Source organism: Podarcis melisellensis (genome assembly GCF_964234715.1).
Source record: "Podarcis melisellensis genome assembly, chromosome: 13".
Lineage (NCBI taxonomy): Eukaryota > Metazoa > Chordata > Lepidosauria > Squamata > Lacertidae > Podarcis > Podarcis melisellensis.
Window position 1 is genome coordinate 54,544,623 of NC_138545.1, and position 22,225 is coordinate 54,566,847.

At 49.5% G+C, this 22,225-nt stretch overlaps 1 protein-coding gene across 5 annotated transcripts in view; it reads left to right on the plus strand.

The window, feature by feature from the left end:
• The first annotated feature begins 218 nt into the window (after window positions 1–218).
• TRPV4 (transient receptor potential cation channel subfamily V member 4) overlaps window positions 219–22,225 on the plus strand; it is a 45,396-nt gene continuing 23,389 nt past the window's right edge. For 2 of the 5 annotated variants that reach the window (XR_014162327.1, XM_081884585.1), the window contains exons 1-3: window positions 219–321; window positions 3,383–3,680; window positions 21,283–21,697. Coding sequence is in view for 4 of the 5 variants with exons in the window: in XM_081884585.1 (XP_081740711.1) it covers window positions 21,321–21,697 (377 nt within the window). In the remaining variant the exon portion in view is untranslated. Of the gene's footprint in view, window positions 322–726; window positions 807–3,382; window positions 3,681–19,293; window positions 19,582–21,282; window positions 21,698–22,225 lie in introns of those variants that run through there. The other 3 variants (XM_081884588.1, XM_081884586.1, XM_081884587.1) reach the window with 3 other exon arrangements.

Sequence of the window (22,225 nt, forward strand, 5' to 3'; positions counted from 1 at the left end):
ACGCCAGGCAGACTTTTAGAGGCTTCTCTCGTGCCGCCTCCCTCTCGCCTTTCCTAAGCTGCAACGTCCCCATCGCTGCCTAGGGAAGCCCCGTCGCGGATCGGATCTCGCTTCCTTCAGCAAAGGCTCCGACGGCGGAGGACGGGACCCAGGCGTCCTGCGCCCCCTGCGCGCCCGGCTCACGTGGGATGCAGAGAGGAGGAGGCGCTGCCCGGAGGAGGATGGCCCGCCCGTCCGGGGGGCGGAAGGTCAGGCAGGCCGGCCGGCTGGCTGCCTGCGCGGTGGGCAGACCTGGCGACGCCTCCTCCGGCGCGGCTCCAGGTAGGGGATCGGGGCCGGCGGGGCGTGGGGGTGGGGAGTGGTCCCTCTTGCTTTAGCCAAGGGTGGGGGGGTCAAGCCCCTGCCCCTCCCCCACCGCGCATGCCCGGGCTGGGCGCCCCCGAACCTCTCCAAGCCTCGAAGGCGCGTGAATGGGGGCCCTGGAGCAGGAGAAAGGGCCCGATCCCCCGACGCAAAACTTTACGTTCGAGCCTTGGCCACGTGCCTGCCTGGGGACCTGAGCTGATGGCGAGCCAAGGGCCCTCTGCACGCGCTCAGAGGCAGCGTCTCCAGGGGAAGCCCGCTCCCCGCTCTTGAAAGGGGAGGAGAGCCGATCCATGGAGCCCCCGGTTGGGAAGGACTAGGAGGACCCCTGCTCTGATCCAGCCCCCCCCCCGCTCTTCTTAGAGTCTTCCTGTTCACACGTGCTGCTCTTCTGACCAAGCTAACCCTGCTGGCTCATTTAACCCACACCACGCCCCTGCCAGGTAGGCCAGGGTCACTCAGGGAGTTTCAGGGTTGAGTGAGGATTTGAATCCGGGTCTCTCCCAGGTCCATCCCTCTAACTGTGACACAGTACACAGCTAGCAGATGGTTTGTGTAGAGAAATGGTGCCTGGTATCTGGGTGTCCAGATTGTGCCTCTGTCTTTCAAGGATCCCACCCCCCTGGGCCACACGTGTTCCTGGGAGGGGATGAAGCCTTTGCAAGCCAAGCATGGCTTTACTTCTTCATGCAGTGCATAGTGGAACTGCGGAACTCCCTCCCACAGGAGGCAGTGACGGCCACCAACTCGGATGGCTTTAAAAGAGGCTCAGACAAATTCATGGAGGAGGAGACGGTGCCGGTGGCTCCTAGTGGCCAGGATGGCTCTGCTCTGCCTCTGCAGCTGGAGGCAGCCATGCTTCTGAATCCCAGTTGCTGGCAAGCCCAGGAGGGGAGACGGCTCCTGTGACATTTCACACCCCACCTTGCAATCTTTGCCTCTCTTATTCAGCCCTCTCTACACTGAGTGGCAGTGGCTGTCCAGGGTTTCAGGCAGGAACCTGGGACCTTCTGCACACAAAGCAGATGTTCTGCCACTGAGCCACAGACCTCCCTTATTCATGTTCATTCAGGAATAAACTCAAATGGGAATTTACTTCCAAATAGGTTTGCATAGTATTGTGGCAGTGTTTTTTCTGTATTTTTTTAAAAAATACATATATTTTAAAACAACAACAATCCTGTGTGCTTTTGATCCAAAAGCTTTGATATTTCCGTTTTGCTTTCTGTTAAAATCATAAAAAATTATTTCAGAATATGTGGGGGGTTTTCTCCAATTTTTATTTTTGCCATGAAATATAGAATTATAGATTTGTGGAGTTGGAAGGTACCCTGAGGGTCATTTAGTCCAGCCCCCTGCAATGCAGAAATATCGACTAAAGCATCCCTGACAGATGACCATCCAACCTCTGCTTAAAAACCTCCAAGGAAGGAGAGCCCCCACCTCCTGAGGGAGTCCATTCTATGCCAGTTTATAATGAAACCCAAGAGGACATGGTCACTTCCTCTCAAGTTTCTGAGTACTTCCACTTCATCCATCAGTTGCTCCTTGTTGGTGAGGACCAGGTCCAAGATAGATGATCCCCTTGTTGCTTCTTCCACCTTCTGGGAAATGAAATTGTCAGCGAGGCAATGGAGGAATTTCTTGGAATCTTGGCAGAGTATGTGTCCCAACAGATATCAGGATAGTTGCAAGTCTCCCATGCTTACTACATCACTCCTTTTTGGAAAAAAGCTAACGCTACTCTAGGCTGCATTTGTATAGTAGACAAATGAAGAGAAGTCATCATCCCACTCTATTCTCCCTTGGCAGTACTGTGTCTAGTTCTGGGTACCACAATTTAAGAAGGATGTTGACAAGCTGGAATGTGTGCAGACGAGGGCAACCAAGATGATCAAGGGTCTGGAAACCAAGTCTTATGAGGAATAGTTGAAGGAGGTGGGTTTGTTTAGCCTGCGAAAGAGGAGGCTGAGAGGAGACATGATAGCTATCTTCAAAGATCTTAAGGGCTGTCACATGGAGGATGGGGCAAGCATGTTTTCTCCTGCTCTGGAGGATAGGACTCAAACCAGTGGCTTCAAATTACAAGAAAGGAGATTCCGACTAAACATTCAGAAAAACTTTCTGATAGTAAGAGCTGTTCTGTTATCCATTATTATCTCTTGAAAGGCATTCTGCCTGCGTCGTGGTGTTCCCTGACAGCAATTCATTACGTTGATTATTTCTTGTTTATGGATTCATACATACATTATATAATGATGTTTATGATTTGTAAATTTTGGATTATATTCTAACTTCTACTAATAATACATTTACCATACTTATTAGCCATGTGTTGCGGCTGTATTTGAGCAGTAAGTGATATTCGGCAGTGGAACAGACTCCCACAAGAGGTTGTGGACTCTTCTTCCTTGGAGGTTTTTAAACAGAGGTTGGATGGCCCTCTGTCATGGATGCTTTAGCTGAGATTCCTTCATTGCAGGGGGTGGGACTAGATGGCACTTGGGTCCCTTCCAACTCTATGATTCTATGAATGTTTGGTAATCTCTGCTCTCTCTGCTCCATTGAAAAATTCCTCATCTAAGCCAGTAGGTCAAAGTGTGGCTAGACAGGCCTCCAGTTTCTGGAAGCTGCACCTTCTCTTCCAGCAAGGCAGCCAGCTTGGGTTTGCTGCAGGTGTTGTTTTGCACATTCTCTGGCAGGAAGAGAAACAGCACGGGCGATCGCTGTGGTTGTTTCCTCGCCGTCCTTGTCTCTTGGTCCTACGTGCTCCATGAGGTTGTTTCATTTCAGTTCAGGTAGTATGAAGGAAGTGAGGCTTGCTGGGGGAGCTGGCAGGAGTCAGGGTCAGGTGTGGGGCTTCTGCTACAGGGTAGGCTTTGTGGGGAAAGCAGCTCCTTTCCTGTGGGGACATACCAGGAAGTGGGTGGTGCCGCCCTCGGTGTGTTCCTACATGCCCCCATAGAAGCAAAGAGTGGTCTAGAGTTCTCTGAGTTGCCACAGATGATTCCATTTGCAGGTGGAGTCAACATTCCTTAGGACTGGAGCTGAATGCTGATCTCCTCTGAGGGACTTTGGCAAATCTTCTCTCCCCCCCCCCCACTTTGGACGCATTCCTGGTTCCTTGGAATGACGCTTGCAGGAGTCACATTTATTCAGCAACAGCAGAACAACTAGCAAGAAGCCGGCTTTGGTGGTGCTGTGTGGCGCTTGGGAATGAGATTTTGGCCACAGGGAAACTGAGGCAAGGAAACCCCTCTGTGGAGCTCCTTGAGACATCTCTGTCTGGTGTGTGGGGCCAGCCTCCTGACATTTAGGTAAGCACAAGTGGGGCAGATTTGGGAAGGGGAGAGGGACTCTGTTGAATCCTGGATGGCATGGGGGTGGGCCAGCTATAACTGTTATCAAACAGTGGAATCTCAAGTGGCAAAGTCACCTTGCATGCCAGGAGTCTTGGATGCTCTCCAGCATCTCCATGTAAGGAATCTCGAGAACCGAAGTGCAGAGTCCAGATCAAGGGAAGTCATAGTCCCATTCTTTTCTGCCCTGGCCAGACCACACCTGGAGTCCATTCTGGGTGCCACAATTTAAGAAGGATGTTGACAAACTGAAACGTGTGCAGAAGAGGGAGACCAAGATGATTAAGGCTCTGGAAACCAAGCCTTATGAGGAATGGTTGAAGGAGGTGGGGATATTTAGCCAGGAGGAGAGGAAACAGAGAGGAGATATGATGGCTATCTTCAAAGATCTTAAGGGCTGTCACATGGAGGATGGCGCAAGCATGTTTTCTCCTGCTCTGGAGGATAGGACTCAAACCAATGGCTTCAAATTACAAGAAAGGAGATTCCGACTAAACATTCGGAAAAACTTTCTGACAGTAAGAGCTGTTTGGCAGTGGAACAGAGGTGGTGGACTCTCCTACCTTGAAGGTCTTTAAGCAGAGGTTGGATGGCTCTGTGTCCTGGATGCTTGAGCTGAGATTCCTGCATTGCAGGGGGGTGGACTAGATGACCCTTGGGTCCCTTCCACTCTATGATTCTATGAATGTTTGCTGTAGGAAGGCATCATCCAGGCATCAATGCAGTCTGTCTTGGAGGTCTATAGCAGACACCCACAGTAAGGTCAGCGTTGTTCCTCTCCTACAATTTTTACCCATATACTCTGAGTCTGCCTTCCATGCTCCAGGTCATAGAAGTATTCACAAGTGTACACCAGTGTGTTCTGAGGTCTACAACCACTGTCCTTGCTCATCTGGCCCAGAAGCAGTGTCTGAGGTGAGCTCCAGTGACACAGCATGGCTCCTGGCAGTCCTGCTTCTGTGCGCCACGTTCCTCCAGGGGTTCATGTCCTGCACGATGCAGATGACACTTGGGTCCCTTCCAACTCTATGATTCTATGAAAAAATTCCTCATCTAAGCCAGTAGGTCAAAGTGTGGCTAGACAGGCCTCCAGTTTCTGGAAGCTGCACCTTCTCTTCCAGCAAGGCAGCCAGCTTGGGTTTACTGCAGGTGTCGTTTTGCACATTCTCTGGCAGGAAGAGAAATGGCACGGGCGATCGCTGTGGTTGTTTCCTTGCCATCCTTGTCTCCTGGTCCTACGTGCTCCATGAGGTTGCTTAATGTTTTAGTTGAGACTCATTCTTTGCAGGGGGTTGGACTAGATGACCCTCGGTGTCCATTCCAACTCCACAATTCTATGATTCTAGGAGAGCTGGGCTTGAGCTTTGCTGCCAGCTCTGCGTGGCCTCCTGTTCCCCCATCACTACAGCTGGTGTAGCAAAGATCACAAGCTGTGAATTGGGAGACCTCCAGTTGAAATCTCACCTCTGCCAAAACTCCTAGGAACCTGCCTTGCACTGAGTGAGACCCTGGTCCCTCCAGCTCAGTACTTCCTGCACTGGCTGGCAGCAGCTCTCCAGGGTGTCCAGGGCTCTCTCTGGAGATGCTGGGGCTTCTTCCTGCAGGCAAACGGAGACTCTAACAAGGAGCAAAGTCCTTCCCCAACTCATGAGGTGACCCTGCAGAAGCTTTGCACTTACCTCAGCCCCCCACCCCCAATAGCTTATTTAAATCATAAGAAATTTGTGGAAATGCTTCAAACACACACAAATGGATAAGTGGTTGTTAATAATTAATGTTTGTTTATATCCACGAGAGAATAACCTGCCTGTGCAATATTTGGGGGATAGGATACCCCTGCCCCATACTCGTCAAGCTTTTCTACAGTGTTTTGAGTGTCTGAACTTGTAAAATGGTGGATTCTACCTTTTGCCATTGATGGTTGTGAATGAGTTATACAGAATGAACTTATTCAAAAAAACAGAGCACACCAGCCTAGGGGCTGTGGGGGTGGGACATTCCGTTCTCTCTTGATGAGGGGAGGGGGATTCGAATCAGTTCACATTTAGCGGTGAACCTACCTAATTCACAATTTCTGAAATGATCACAATGATCACAGTGCAGTTCTCCAGCAAAGCAGCATGTACCAAAATGTCTATATTGGTAAAATATGCATGTATGTATGTTGGTGAAAACAGCATGCAAAAATTGTATTATTTAAGGGGAAATTGCTTTAGAAATGTGTATATAGAATCATAAAATCATAGAGTTGGAAGAGACCACAAGGGCCATCGAGTCCAACCCCCTGCCAAGCAGGAAACACCATCAGAGCACTCCTGACATATGGTTGTCAAGCCTCTGCTTAAAGACCTCCAAAGAAGGAGACTCCACCACACTCCTTGGCAGCAATTTCCACTGTCGAGCAGCTCTTACTGTCAGGAAGTTCTTCCTAATGTTTAGGTGGAATCTTCTTTCTTGTAGTTTGGATCCATTGCTCCGTGTCCACTTCTCTGGAGCAGCAGAAAACAACCTTTCTCCCTCCTCTATGTGACATCCTTTTATATATTTGAACATGGCTATCATATCACCCCTTAACCTCCTCTTCTCCAGGCTAAACATGCCCAGCTCCCTTAGCCATTCCTCATAAGGCATCGTTTCCAGGCCTTTGCCTGGAATTCTATCTATATTAGATAGAAGTGCATACAAAAATGAGTTTATTAGGATAAATTTGCAGTAAAATGCTGTTGAATTTTCATGAGGACTTAAAAAATAATAATATGCAACTGAATTTCACATGGGCAAAATGAGGAACAGAGGAAGTGGACAGATCTGCTCATCCATACTTTTGACACCCCTTCCCATATGTCAAATCATGACCTTAAGTGCTTAAAACTAGATTTAATGTCACACCCATCACCACAGCCCCACAGGTAGGTTACAGCTATAACCATTTTACAGATGGGGAAGTGTGCGCTGTGAATTCCAAAAAGTCAGGACCTGAACCCAGGTCCCCTCAGTTCCAAGTTTGGTGTATACAAGCAGGCAGGCAGAACTTTCAGGGAGGAGTTTGAAAGAACACTCACAGAAGGGTCACAGAGCACCTGGAATTTGCGCACACATTTTATTGCATTCCTCAGGGTTTGAAGAAGGATTAAGGGCGGCTGGCGCCGTAATAAGTAAACTCTAGTTCATTGGGCTGGGCATTCACTATTGCAGAAAGTTCAATACGAGGTTGGTTGGTATTCCTCTCGATGTTTCCCATGTCAAGTTGCCTCTTTTCCATCTAACTCCACTTCTGACACTTGATTTAGGCAGCTGCACAAAAGTTACGTTTTTCCTCTGCAGAAATAACCTCTGTGTAGGAAACATTGTGGAGCATCTGTGGCCAGCTTAGTGCCCTCCAGACATTTCAAGCTACACCCAGAGTTGCAGCCCAAAACATCTGGAGGGGTCCAAGCAGGCGAAGATGAGTGAGGGCGGCAGCTTGGGGGCTGAGCACCAGCTTGGATGGCAAATGAAAGAGGGGGCAGGATAGACGCTGATAAAATGATGCCTGGCAGGAAGGAAGTGGATAGTTTTCTCCTTCTCTCCTAATCGGTTCAAAAACCTCCAAGAAGGAGAGTCTGACACATTCCACTCTGTCCATTCCACTGTGGAACAGCTCTTACTCTCAGAAAGTTCTCCCTAAGGTTTAGTCAGAATCTCCTTTCTTGTAACTTGAATCCACTGGTTCAGCGGAAGCAGCCTTCCAGGCTGGCTGGCCAGGGACTCCTGCAGGGGTGCGTTGGGACCCCCCATCCTCTGATGAATAGATTTCTGCTGCTTCTCCCATCCTGTGCTGCCAGACGTTCAGCCCCAATGAAGTCACTGCCTATGGTGACTCCCTGGCGGAGCTCAGAACCTCCCTGTTTGCTCTGGGCCGTTGCCTCCCTCCCTCCCTCCACGCTGCTGTCCTGGAGCTGGAGAACAGAGCCTGGCTCTGTGCAGCTGGACATGAGGCCTGAATCCCCAAACCTGTGAAATTCTACAAACGGCTTAAGCAAACAGGATGGTCAGGAGGAGGGAGAGGGGGCCAGGGAGGCCAAACTGAATCAGTCCCTTGTGCTGCCGTCACCTCAGCAGGCCGGCCCTCCTGCCTATGGGGCTGAGCAGGCAAACTCCGCCTGGGGCAGTGCTCCAATCACTGCCTCCCTCTGGAGCAGGCCACTTCTCTGGGACTTTGACCACTCCACTGGGATGCTGCCTGCCCCACCTCAGCCCCCCCCCCTCGCACAGGAGGGTGTGGCCTCAGATACACACCCGCCTTCCCACACCTGGTGTCCTCAAGCTGCTTTGGGAGACGGCTCCTAGCACCCCAGCACCCAGATGATGCTGGGGCTGAGGGCAACCTAGTCAGTGAGTTGGGTGGGACCCCAAGGGTCATTCAGTCCAACCCCTTGTCATGCAGGGATCACAGTTGATTGCTGCTCAAAACGTCTGCCAGGTTGGGGGTGGCCGATATAGACAGGCTGCCTGCCTTTAAGTGCCCAGGGTGCTTGGTTTTGAGTTTTGTAGTCTGTTTCCGCTTTTATAAAAAGAAAGAAAGAAAAGATAAGGGCAGAAGATCATGTCTGAATTGACACTGGGGTAGGATTCCATTTTCAGGGCATCTGAAAGCCCCTACTTCTTATTGGTTTATTCAGCTGTGATTCCTGCATGGCTGGGGGTTGCATTAGATGACCCTTGAGGTCCCCCTTCCAACTACAGTTCTGTGATTCTGCTTTAATGATTGTATTTGTATCCTGCCTATTTTCTCCAAGGAGCACAAGGTGGTGTACATGGTTCTCCCTGATCCTGTGTGGCAGGTGAGGCGAAGGAGGGCGGTGGCTGGCCTGAGCTTCAGGTTCAAGGGGCTTTCGAACTCTGGTCTCTCCCAGGCCCTAGTCTGACATGCTGAATACTACGCCACTTTTTGGAAGCATTGGTCCAGCAGCCCCACCCTCCATCTTCCCATGCCCTCCATTCTCAAACAGAAACTCTCTAGGGAAGATGATCCCCAGGCAGAGACTGAAGGGCTGGGAGTTGCAGGCTGTTTTCAGGGCTCTGGTGAAGGATCCATCATAAACCTTACTATTTCTTTTGATTTGATTAAATATTTGGATTCCTCTTTTCCAACAACAAATGTTGAGTTCAAAGCTTTTTAATGTTTTTAATGTTTTATCGTGTTTTTAATATTCTGTTGGGAGCTGCCCAGAGTGGCTGGGGGAACCCAGTCAGATGGGCGGCATACAAATAATAAAATTATTATTATTATTATTATTATTATTATTATTATTATTATTATTATTATTATTAAAGTGGCTCCCAATAGTCACAACAGCAGCAAAAAGCAGAAAACATTGCAAGCAGGGTAGCATAAAAACAAAGCAGACAACAACAGCACATTCATTGGAACAGTTAATGCAATTCAATAAAGTCATGGTAATTCAAAATATCGGAAAGAGCTGCTGAGCACCAGCCCTGAGGCAGGGGACACCCTCTCTCTTCCGATATGTGGCTTTGCCTCCTACAAAAGCTGTCCCCTCCCACCATGGGGACGCCAACTTCTTCCAGCCGAGGGGCAGCCAGTCCAGAATGTTGTTAGCTGTACCACGCCATTAGGCTCCGCCACGGCCCAGCCCCAGAGCCACGCGGGAAGCGAGCCAGGCTGGAAATAAGCAGCAGCGCTCCTCCTGGCCTGTGTCCTGAGACCGCGGGGCTCCCTCTGATGTGGTCTCCCGCCCCTTGTGGTTCTGTGGGCTGAATGGAGGGAGCCGCCTCCCATCTGACCATTGGCAACCCTGGCTGTTTTCTGGATTGCTTTCTATAGTAACACAGGGGGGGGGGAGGCCCAGCTGCAGGCTGCCGTTAACCAACCCCCCATGTGTGCTTCTAGGCTATCACCAGCAGGAAAAATAGCACAGAAATCTCTGTCCCGCAATCAAGCCTGTGTGGTGTAGTGGTTTGAGTGGCAGACTAAGGGCTGGGAGGCCAGGGTTCGAATCCCAATCAGCCACGAAGCTCACGGAGTGTCCTTGGACTGGCCATTGCCTCTCAGCCTAGCAGACCTCACAGGGCTGTTGTGAGGATAACCGGGGAGGAGGGGGGCATCCACCAGAGTCACATCTAGCAATGTGGGGTGGCACTTTTCCTAAATTCCCTGCCCTGAAGGGGAAGGGGAGGGGGCATTTATTGGAATTAATATACCTTCTTAAAAATCAATGAAACACATTTTTTTAGACAAAGCGGAGAGGAGGAGAACTATGCACTCCACCTTGATAGTTTATAAAAAGATGCCCTGGATAGATTTGAGAGAGAGAAGTCCCCCCCTTCTAACTCTAGAACTTGTGGGCATCCCATGAAGTCGAATGTTGAAAGATTCAGGGCAGATAAAATAAAGTGTCTAGTTTAACCATGGAACTCACAGCAGCAATGGGCCACCAGACTGGACAGATTCATGGAGTGGGGGCTCTCGGTGGTGTCTGGCCACAATGGCTGTGGTCTGCCTCCAGCAATGCCTCTGGGGGGAGTCTGCTCTTGTGCTCGAATCCTGCTTTCCATTGGGGCATCTGGCTGGCCCTATGAGAACAGAGTGCCAAACTGTTATTTCATTTCTATTATTTCTTCTATTAATAGTAGAAGGAAGAACAAAATTACTATCAAAAATGTATAACCAGTTCCTTGAGTGGGACACCAAAGATGAGGAAGTGAAGGAGGTGATGGTGAAGTGGGCAGTGGACTTGGGTTATAATATAGAGTTTGACAAATGGAAGGCTTTATGGTGTAAAGGTATGAACTTCACGGCATGTACAACACTCAAGGAGAACATGTATAAGATGATGTACAGATGGTACATGACGCCGGTAAAATTGGATAAAATTTATAAAACAGGTGATAAAATGTGTTGGAAATGCAAGAGTAAGGAGGGCGACTTTATACATATGTGGTGGTCATGTGAGACACTTAAAATTTTTTGGGAATCTATCTATAATGAATTTTAAAAAGTCCTCAAATACACCTTTAGCAAAAAACCTGAAGCTTTCCTCCTGGGGATAATTGGCGAAGAAATCAAAAAGGAAGATAAAACATTTTTTCAATACGCAACAGTGGCTGCCAGAACCCTCATAGCACAGTATTGGAAAACGTCTAAAATCCCAACGATAACAGAGTGGCAATCTAAACTATTTGACTATTTAGAACTGGCAAAATTGACACAGAAAATAAGAAATCAAAAAAGTACAAAATTTAATAATGAATGGGATAAATTTAAGTTATATATGGAAACAGAAATAAAAGGAAAATAAAAATGTTGATAAAAAACAAATATATATTTGAAAAATCACAGTAGGTATGAGATAACGCTTACTACGTAAAAATTGATTGAAAAATGAGACACTGCGGATAAAAAATATGATAACTTTATTCCGAAATCGAGATAAAGGGAAGTCGATGAGTGTTTGTCAATGTAAGTTGAGTTGTCTATGTTTTTATGTATTACATGTTTCGTTTTTCTTTTTTTTTCTTTTTTCCTTTTTTCTTGGCTGTGTAAGTATGTTTGTGATATGTATGATATGTATGATATGTATGTATGTTAAAAAGCAATAATAAAAAAAAGAGAACAGAGTGCCAAACTGGCCTGATCCAGAAGGCTCTTCTTACTTTCTTACAGTTTCTATGCCCAACCCAAAATATGGTCCCCATACACCCCTGTTTCTAAGTGGTGAGGTGTCTGAGCGGTGGCGGCGTGTGCCTTGACTTTGGTGCCCTTGGAAGGAAGGTGACTGGAGGCTGATGTTGTTTCTGTGATGTTAGGCATTATTTGAATATCTATCCAGGCTGTGCTTGAGATGGAAGGTTCAATAGCATCAACACTCCTAATTGATCCTGCTCTACACTCAACACCACAACTGTTGCAGAGAGCAAGTTTCAGAGGGCAAGTCAGGCCACTGCCTGGTTTTGGCCTGTTTTTTCAAGATTGCCAGCCCATTCTTCTCCAGACATGCCTGCTTCTGGAAGGATCTCCAGCCATTTAGTACCTTAGCTGCCTGTGGCCATCTCTTGAGTTATCCAGAAGCCCACTCTCCAAAATACTGTGTGTCTGTGCAAGGCTAAAGTGGTCCACCTGGTATGACCTCTTCAGTGGACTTTTTTTGCAACAAAAGTCACAAAATTGAGGTAGGTAGAAGGCCCCCAAATCCATTTAATGTAAACTCAATATCATTACTGTATTTAGTTTTTTTGGACAACAGTAAAAAACAGAGCAGGCTCTTGCCAAGTGGAATGCATAGTTGCAAAGGAGGAATTATTAGATCGAAATGGGAGGAAGGCAGCTTAGTCTGGGAGCCCAGGTGAGGAACTACTCAGACACAGGGACAAAGTGTGTTCTCGGAGAAACAGGACGAAGCCTCTTCTCAAATTCTGAGCAAGAATATATAACAGATTGCCAGAAACACTCCAACTGAAAGCAGAACAACCCGGTATTAAACTTATGTGACTCTTTGTCACCAGATCAGAACTGACACTGGAACAATGGTCACCGACCCCTGGCCCCAGAGGTGGCATGGGGACAGCTCCGTGCCTCTTTTCACCAGACAAATATGGGGAGGGGCCTGTGTGCAGTCAGCACCCCGTGTCAGGCAGGTTGGGAAGCAGTCCTGGGAAAGGCTGGTGGCAAAAAACTCTCCAAGTGATCGTCCAATGAGTCTGAATCGCTCAGCTTCCATCAAATTTCCGATATTTGGCTTCAACTGCTAATTTCAAGTTAAGGATATGTAAAAACAGCAGCAAGACTGAGATAAAGAGAGAGAACTGTGTGCTTACACGCACTGCTGCACTTATTCCATTCTCAAGCAGCAGAATTTTTAAAACATCTGATGGGGGGGGAAACAGGCAGCCCATAAATATAGTAGGGATTTCTGCATGCTGTGGGAGTGTCTAGGCATATATTGGTTCCTAAATATATATTTTAAACCCCTAAAACTGCCCAGCAAAGACCCATGTTCAGTGACTACTAAGATCTGTGGAATATTAAGGATGGAGCGCAGGGGAAGCGCAACTTGCCTGCTTTCCTGCTCTCTAGAGCCCTCCCTGCCCCTCGATACAAAAATAAAATACTATTGCAGCACGCCAATCTCCGAGTGCTGAGAGACTCCAGGAGTTCCCGCACTTTCCCCAGGGTTGGGTTTCCTTGGAAAGAAGGTGAACATGGTTTTATTTACACATATACAATCTGAGGACAGGATGGAGGGGTATAGCAGATCCCACCTCTGTTTACCAAAAATGTAGTGGATTCCATAAAGGTAAAGGTAAAGGTACCCCTGCCCGTACGGGCCAGTCTTGACAGACTGTGGGGTTGTGCGCCCATCTCACTCAAGAGGCCAGCGGCCAGCGCTGTCCGGAGACACTTCCGGGTCATGTGGCCAGCGTGACATCGCTGCTCTGGCGAGCCAGAGCCGCACACGGAAACGCCGTTTACCTTCCCGCTGGTAAGCGGTCCCTATTTATCTACTTGCACCCGGAGGTGCTTTCAAACTGCTAGGTTGGCAGGCGCTGGGACCGAGCAGCGGGAGCGCACCCCGCCGCAGGGATTCGAACCGCCGACCTTTCAATCGGCAAGTCCTAGGCGCTGAGGCTTTAACCCACAGCGCCACCTGCGTCCCAGTGGATTCCATAGCTACCATCAATTGTGTAGTGGATCCCATCTACGTATAGCAATTGTGGTGGATCCAAACTGCATACACACTCTAATAAACACTGCAAGTTATCTTTTTGGATTTTGTGTGAAGGAAAACTTTGGTACTTGGAGACTGAGACAGAGGTTGAACTAATTAAGAAAGATTTTATAGAACAAAGTTGATAAAACACGGCACACATCAGGAGGCAATGTTCTTTCAGGAAACAGTTAACCTATTAATAATTGTATTAAATTAAAAGGAGGTGACAGGCTTCTAATCAAACACAGCTTCTTTTAAACTTCAGTTGCTGTTCAGTTATTTCACTTCAGGTAAATTTTACAGGTTTTTAGGTTTTAGATCCACCCGCCTGGCGCTAAACTGGCGCTCCTGCAGCCAATGGGAAGCTGTGCACGCCTCCTCCATGCCGGAAGGAGCGCCGGAAATAGTGTTTGCACATTCATGCGCGTGCGCACTGTGGCCCACTGCGGCGTCTGCAGGACCATGAACCGGCCCAAGCCACAAAATCTTTGCCAACCCCTGGCCTAGGCGTTTCAGCTTAATACTTTGGTTCTTAAACAAGGCACTACAGTCTGTCAGTTTCCCCGCCTTATAGCAATCACGCTCCTGAGGTACAGACCCAGGGGGTCCCCTCATCCCTCTTCCCTGGCTTGGGATTCTTCTCTCCCCTCATGACTGACAGGAGACCCAAGGAGATGCTATCCTCACAGCTCTACTTCTCCTGGCTCAGACTCAGCCCTCCAGTTCCCTCCTGTCTGAATATTTTCCCTAGACATTACACACTGTCTTCCAGTCTAAGCTCAGAGGCGTCTTCTCCTATGTGTAGATATTTTCCTCAGTGTGGTTGTTCCACACAGACCAGGCCCAGCTCTCCTTCTCTCCCTCCGGCTCTATCTCTTCAACCATCCCTCCATCTGAGCTCTTTCTCAGAAATGAGTCCTTTTATACTCCCTCTCAAAGTGCTGGCTCCACCCCCTCTGACTAGCTGTCTTGGTAGCCAATCAGAGAGGGGCTCCAGCCCTCTGGTGGAGTTCTGAGGAACTGCAGGCCCAGCCCCTGCTCTGGCTCAGCTGTCCTTCACGAGGGGCTCACAGCATCCACAGCCCAGCAGCTCTTGCTTTCTCAGTGGACAGCTTTGAGGTCAAGCGCAGAGCAAGTCATGCCTGTGTCTCCTCAGTCCAAATGCGCAGGCCTCTCCCATGCATGCCCCGCTGGGCCTCAGATTCTCCGTCCTAGGAGGATGTGGCATCTAGCCAGGTGAGGGGGGAACAGGTCCACAGCTGTTCACTTCAGACCCGCAAAGGCCTTCTGAATGGAAACACGACCGGAAGCCTGGAAGTTTCTGGCAGGACATTAATCTTGAAAGTCACAATAGGCGTCTGCTTTGTGTCTGGCGTCTGCAGGGGACTCCGCCCGCCCCCTGGGCACAGGGTACAAAGGGCACCCCAGATTGAGGGACAGAGGTGGGGAAGTCGTGACGCAGTGCAGGAAGGCAGCATGTTTTGCACCCCACCCACTCCGGTCTTTGTGTTGGAGAGAAAGGGAGGTCCCCCTGGGACTGAGCTCAGAACACAGGGACTTGCAGAGCTGGGAGGACCCCCCAAAGTCATCCAGTGCAGGGAGAGAGGGCTGCTTGCCCAACCTGACAGGCACCTGCCTTTTTGGCTGTGTGGTGAAGAATGGCCAGGGGTTTCAGTGAGAACGACTTGGTGGATTGGGCCCCTCTGAAGCCCTGTGTGTTCCACTCTGAGCACCAAAACACCTTGAGCTGGGAAAGGGCTTGTGGAGGAGAGCCCCCCATAGTGACTAGCCCTGGGGGGGGGGTGCAGCACAGGTGTGGGGAGGGTAGCTGCTCTTGCACTCCTGCCCTGTTTGGGGGCTTCCCATTGGGGCACCCGGAGGGCCACAGGATGCTGGACTCGAAGGGCCGTCTTACGTTAAATATACATAATAGGTTTTTTAAATAATAATGATGATGATGATGTTGCATCAGAACTACTAGGAAGAAAACAATCAAAGTTGTATGATGTAAGAGCTGCACAAAAGCTGTGCTTTCCAAATAAATAGAGGGAAGATCGTGTAGAAAAATAAATGCAGCAAATCACATTGTGAAAGCCAAATTTCTCCATTTCAGTGGAGGAAAGAACATTTTGTGTTTCTGAACCTCATCGAATCATAGAAATGTAGAGTTAGAAGGGATCCCGAGGGTCATCTAGACCAACCCCCTGCAAAGCAGGAATTTCAGCTAAAACAACTGGATGCATAAGAAATGAAATTCCAACAAAGAGCATAGAAATGCCTTCCTTACCCCCAGAGACACGTAATTTGTGTGTTCATTTCTCTGCCATAGCCAGTGTCCACATATTCTGGTACCACAATGAGAGGTTTAATCCCTTTAGTGTCTTCCATTTCTGGCCCATGGAAGGTCTAAGGGACGGAGAGCTTTGTTTCGTCTCCAGGCAGTCTTTTGCAGACAGCTGTGGCCTCCACCGCCTTTGAATTACTCCATGTTGCTTCTATTCCACTGTAACTTGGCCTGTTTGGACCAGGCCTCTGATGCCTTCTGAACAGCACCTCGTTTTCTCAGCCCTCGACAAAGAACTAACATTTTTATTCTTAATAAGACTGGGCAGCTGGAGAGGCATTGGCATTTGCTGCTGCCCTTGAAATCACAAACCCTCCGTCATCCAGAGGCACCGTCCTTGTGGCCTCTTCCAGTCAGGCAGGGCCAACAGGCAACAGGAAGGGAAATGAATCATCGGTGCTTCAGGTGTGTCTGAAAAGCAAACGGGAGCATGGCCAGTGGGTGGCCCCAAATTTCAGTGGCCAGCAAACCAACGGAACGGGGACAAACAGGCCTCTGTGTGCCTTCAGGCTGAGCTCACGGTCTGGCATCTCCCTAGAGGCAGGGGCTGCCTCCATTTCCCACCCTTTCTAGCTGATAAACCTTTGTGCATTTGGTGGCTAAATTTGGGCAGCCAGTGTGGTGTATCAGACTGGGACCTGGGAGATCAGGGTTCAAATGTGCACTTGGCAATGAAGCTCATGGAGCGACCCATAAGCCTCTCACTGCCTCTCAGCCCGACCTCCCTCACAGGGTTGTTGTGGGGATTCAGTGAGGAGAGGGAGGGCCAGGTGTGCTACCTTGAGCTCTGTGGAGGAAAAGGTGGCATAGGAATGGAATGAAAACATCATCATAATAACTAATAATAAATAATTTTGCATTCTTGCCATATCAAGAATTATAATAAGGTTTTAATTCAGTGTTTTGTTATCCCTGGAGGGCAGCAGACATAGCAGGAAGTCCTGTGTCTTTCCACAACAAATTTCTCTCGTAGTTTAGAGCATCAGAAGAGGCTGCTGGATCAGGCCAAGGGTGCATCTAGTCCAGCATCTGGTTCTCACAGGGGCCAACCAGACCAATTCACATATTACTTTGAAAATATTATATTTTATATATTGTAAAGGATCTTGGCTGCATGCAATAAACTTGTCTTAACTTGACCATTTCCTTCCCCCCAAGCCAGCGTGGCCAGAGGTTGCTGGTGATGGAGCTGTGTGGCCCCACAGCCTCCGGAAGGGCAGATACAGGTTCCCCATTGCTGCCCTGGAGTTTTCCCAGGTTGCCCCCTAAAAAGAGAACTGCTTTTCCAAAACCTGCCAGACTCTACAGAGAACCTGCTTCTCACTCTCATTTCTTTGCTGCATCAAGTCATTGGAGGATTTTATGCAGAGGTCGCGTGTCCACCTGTCAGGGATTCTTCAGCTGTGATTCCTGCTTTGCAGCAGTGATGGACTAAATGGCCCTTGGTAGTCCCTCCCAACTCTACAATTCTGTGATTCCAAGTCCCTCTTTCCCCTCTCTAGGTCCCCCCCCCCCAAGCGTGAGGGCTTCCCAAGAGGTCCTTGGCTGTCCATGGCAGGAGATGCCCCTTTGGTCGGATTCAGGGCTTATTCTCAGGTTGTTTGCTCCTACAACAACCTTGCATGGTGGGTTGCTTCTGACCTCTAGAATTTGCCCCCTGCCCCCTCATTGTTGGAAAGCTTGTGAAGGTGTATCGAATAAGATCACACCTGCCAAAAGGAAAAAGTGCTTTGTTTTGCAGAACTGCTTCATGGCACACTGAAATGTGCATTTTTTTCAAGAAAAACTGGAGGCCTGTGTGAGAGAAGCCTTTTTGCTAAACTGGTGCTCCCCAGCTGATAGGGGTGATGGGAGTTGAAAAAGGCTGCTGCGGGGGGCTGCAGCTTCTCCTCCTGTTACAACACCCCTAAACAACACCCTGTGAAAAGGAGGGGGATCCCAGGCGGCCCCCACCCCCAGATGAGCAGAGCCCTTGGGCAAGTGGACTGGATGGGACTTGGCAGCCACCAAGTGTAATGACAGGCTGCGTAATGAGAAGTATGCAAAGCCAGCCTCTCCCAGGGGAGAGCTTGTCAGACAAGGCTGCCGCCAAGTAGAAAATCACAGGGGGGTGGTGGCTTTTGCAGGTCTCCCCCCGCCCCCCGCCCCACTTCCTTGTCCTGCCAGAACTTGGAGCAAAGGCTGCACAGAACTGCATTTGCCTTGATTACACGCGGAAGGGAAGAGGCAGAAGGCTTGGCCCTTTGGCAGACGCCTTCACCTTTTATTGTGACTGTCAGACTTGCGGCTCCAACTGTTGGAGGGCAAAACTCCTTCTCTCTCCTACCCCCCCGGGGGGGGGGGGAGATTTCTAGTTTCAGCCCTGAAGTTTGTTTACAATCCTGGTTACTAGATCAGAAGCATGTGCAGAGGGCCTTCCCATCACCGCTACATCACTGCAACAGGTTTCAACTTCTTAGCAAGGATTCAGACCTCATTACCATAGCAATGGTTAAAATTAAAAGCACCACCTTGGATTTACTCTAGAGTGAAGTGTTTTGAACGCTCTGAAAGTGCTTTATTAATTCATTGAAGGTTTTTAAGCAGAGGTTGGATGGTCATCTGTCAGGGATTCTTCAGTTGAGAATCCTGCATTGCATTAGGGGGTTGGACTAGATGACCCCTTGGGGTACCTGCCTACTATTCTGTGATTCTAATTATTTAGCCTGCTTCCTTTGCAGAAGTCTGGACCCAAAGCATCATCTAGTCCAACCCCCTGCAATGCCGGAATCACAACTATTTCTATTATTAGTAGTAGTAGTATCATTGGTCACATGTTGCTGATCGGGGAGGCTTCCTGAGCTGGGGAGGCTGCCTGGGGGTGTTTGTGACGGCAGCTGCAATACCTGGGAGTTGGCCTCTTTCAGCTCTGTGGGAGTCGGCCCTGAGCAGAGATGTGTAGAGGTGCTCACTCAGTCTCAGAGCATCCACCAGAGACACAGGTTAGCAGCAGCTGGATTGGGAAGTAATGGTAGATCTCTGGGCAACTTGCAGGAAGGGTTTAACAGCCTCAGCCTCAAAATGACTTCCCCTGCTCCGGATTAGGCTGGTGAAATGAAGAGAGCTAAGCCAGAAGTTGACTCTGGTGGGAAAGGATGGTAGGATCAGTTCCTTTCTGGTCCTGAAAACAAATCCCTGGGCTCAGAACCAGAGCTGGACTTTGGGCCTCAAATGTGCCGCCCGCTGCCTCTCACACTTCATTCTAAATAGTGGTTGTGGTGCCTCCAATACTTTGTGCCCAGTGCAACTGAGCTGGCCATGCCCCCCTAAATCTGCCTCTGTCAGAATGTGCTCAGAGGCAGCCTTTTCTTCCTTAGCACACAATTTGCTGTTCCAGAAATCTTTGCCTTGGTGACGGAGCAGCTCAGGGCCCCCTGAAACTTCAAATCCTCCTGCCTTTCTACATCCCGAGGAAGCTGGACTTTGGGTGGGGTTGGGCTGGTGAAAGCTGCCCTTGTTTCCTTGCCCTGCTGGCGTCTGTGCCGCAGAGCAACCACATCTGGGCGTGGGTAGGCTGGTGGCCAGCCCCACCGTCCTCCCCACAGTGCTCTTTGAAGCAGGCCCTGGTGGGGCGGCTGGCAGATGGGACAGAGCAGCAGCAACAGCAGCGTAGAGCTCCTCCAACCTCTCTCCTTTCCCCAGTTCCTCCCCACATCACTCTCCTGTGTGCCTGCAGAGCACATCTGGCACATGGAAATTGTTGCCGTTTCAGCCCAGGAGGACGAGCGCCAGGCAAATCCAGCTTCTTTGCACTCGAGAGCCCAAGGTGGGTGGTATTTGGAACGCAATTAGAGTTTCAGGTGGGATGGGGATTTGCACCCAGAGCCAGGTCTGAAGTTTGGCTGGGGTGGGGGGTCCTTGCCTTTTCAGGCATCTTCCAGACCCTTTCTTGGCACAGGAACACAGGAGCTGACTTTTCCTGAGTCAGACCCCTGGTGTCTACACTGACTGGTAGCAGCCCTCGGGGGTTTCAGGCAGCCAGTGGTCTTTGCCATAACTTCCTGATCCCTTTCAGTGGTAATGCCTGGGATTGAACCCAGGCTCCTCTGCATGCAAGGCAGGTGCTGCGCCACTGAGCTATGGCCCTTGGCACGTTCAGCTTTCATTTAAAACAGCCAAAGGAACCCAACACAGCAAGATTCTAGTCCTCTTCGTTCTGGAGGCACAAACAGGTGTTGTTTTGCCCTAATGGCTTGGTAAGAGTTAAAACTGCTCCCGCCACAGAGTTCCAAGGTGATTGACAAGCCCTTGGTGCTGGGGGGGGGAGAAGTTCGCTGAAAGTTTTAAAAGTGAAATCAATTTATTTTAAGCAGATTAGTCTACCTGCAGTTGGCACTGCAGTTCCATGCAGATTTACAGGCTCTCGCCCTCCCCCAGTGTACACTTTTAGTAGAAATGATTTCAAGACATTTTGGTGACTGTGGCAGAAATCCCAGAGGGATTCCGTAGGGACTGCAGGAACTGACCCTTTGTTTCTTTTTTGATGTATCCAAATTTTGCCATTTGGGCCATGGGCAGGACTATGTTTGTCTGGAATATGTCTTCAAAAAATGAAGACAAGGGATTCCCTGAGCTTACAGAGTCCTTCCTAGGACCACGCCCCACGCCCAACTGTCATTACTAAATATGTGAGCACACAACATGAAAGCTTGGATGCGCTAAAGGTCTTTGGACACGGATGTGAGGATGCAGCTAGGATTTCAACAGCTTGTCAATGGGACATAAGAAGAGGCAGAGGCCATCTCCCCAGCCTCCTGTTCTGACAGGATTTGCCAAGGGCTTCCTGTGCTCCTCTGGTTTCCAGAGACTGTGGAGGCAGAGCAGAGCCATGGTGGCTAACAGCCCTCGACAGCCCTCTCCTCTTCTAAAGTCATCCAGGCTGGTGTCCCTTGCAGCCTCCTGTGGGAGGGAGTTCCCCAGTTCAACTCTGTGCTGCATGAAGAAGGACTTTCTTTTATGTCCTGGCTGAATCCTCCAACATTCAGCTTCGTGGGATGTCCAGGAGCTGTTATGGGGGGGGGGGGGAAGCTTCTCACTCACTTTGTCTCTAAACTAAAAAGTCCCAAATGCCGCAACCTTTCTTCATAGGATCCTTTTAGTGGCCCTTTTCTGAACCTTGAAAAGCTTGAGAAATCTGCATTTGGCTGTGTAATATATATATAACTTATGGACTTTGGCTAATTTGGGGGGAAATGCACACAAGCCGCACATTTCCAGGGGGGTGGAGAACCCACAAGACTTTGGACTTAGATGTCCCACACTCTACATCTGGATGTCTCAATTTATATTGACATGCCACCTTTTCTTTCTCTTATTATTTATTGCTTGCTTGCTTTGTATATACCGTATGTCATAATCTCCTGTTATTGCCTTTTTGGGTTGTTAACAATGTTAAGAAAGATTTGCAAAAATTGTGGCACGCTCCCTTCTGTTCTGTATTTTATTCCATTCCTTTTCCCTCTCCCAGACCAGGTGTGACCCTCTCTGCCCCTCGCCACAGCCCTCATGGCAAATCTGGAAGACGCGGCCCACGCCAGCCCCAGTGAGTCTGCCGAGAGTCCGAGTGAGGAGCTTTCCCCACAGAACGACTCCTTCCCACTCTCCTCACTGGCCAACCTGTTTGAGAATGAGGAGGGAGCCCCCTCGGCCGAGGCTGCGCGAAGCCCCCCAGGAGCCGGGGATGGAAAGCAGAACCTCCGGATGAAATTCCACGGGGCTTTCCGCAAGGGTGTTCCGAACCCCATGGACCTGCTGGAGTCCACCATCTATGAGTCTTCGGTTGTGCCAGGACCCAAGAAAGCCCCCATGGACTCCCTCTTTGACTACGGCACTTACCGCCATCACCCGAGTGACAACAAGCGGAGGCGCAAGAAGGCCCTGGAGTGAGTATGGCGGCTGCTCTGGCTGGATGGTGGCGTCTTCTTGGGCTGCAAAGGGGCTGGGAGCTGAACTCCCTTGGCTGGTGCTGGGTCGGGGCAAGCCATTCAGCCTCAGAATATAGAATGTAGGATGCAGAACTGCAGGGGTGGAAGGGAGCCGAAGGGCCATCTAGTCCAGGACTCCTGCAACACAGGAGTCACAGCTAAAGAATCCGTGACCGGTGGACAGCCAAGCTCTGCTTAGAAACCTCCAAGGAAGGAGTCTTCACAGCCTCCGGAGGGAGCCCATTCCATTGTCAAACGGCTCTTACTGTAAGAATGTTCTGCATAATGTTAAGCTTTAGTTCTTCCTAATATTTAGTCAGAATCTCCTTTCATCTGCAGAATATATCCCAAAGAACAGGGAAGCAGTCAGAAAAAAAGCGTAATGATGATTCACCCTTCACCAGCAGGTCTCAGGACGAGTTAAAAAGAGGGTCTGTAGGGAAGGAGCTGGGCTGACCTGAGTCCTTTACAGCTTTAAACACAAAC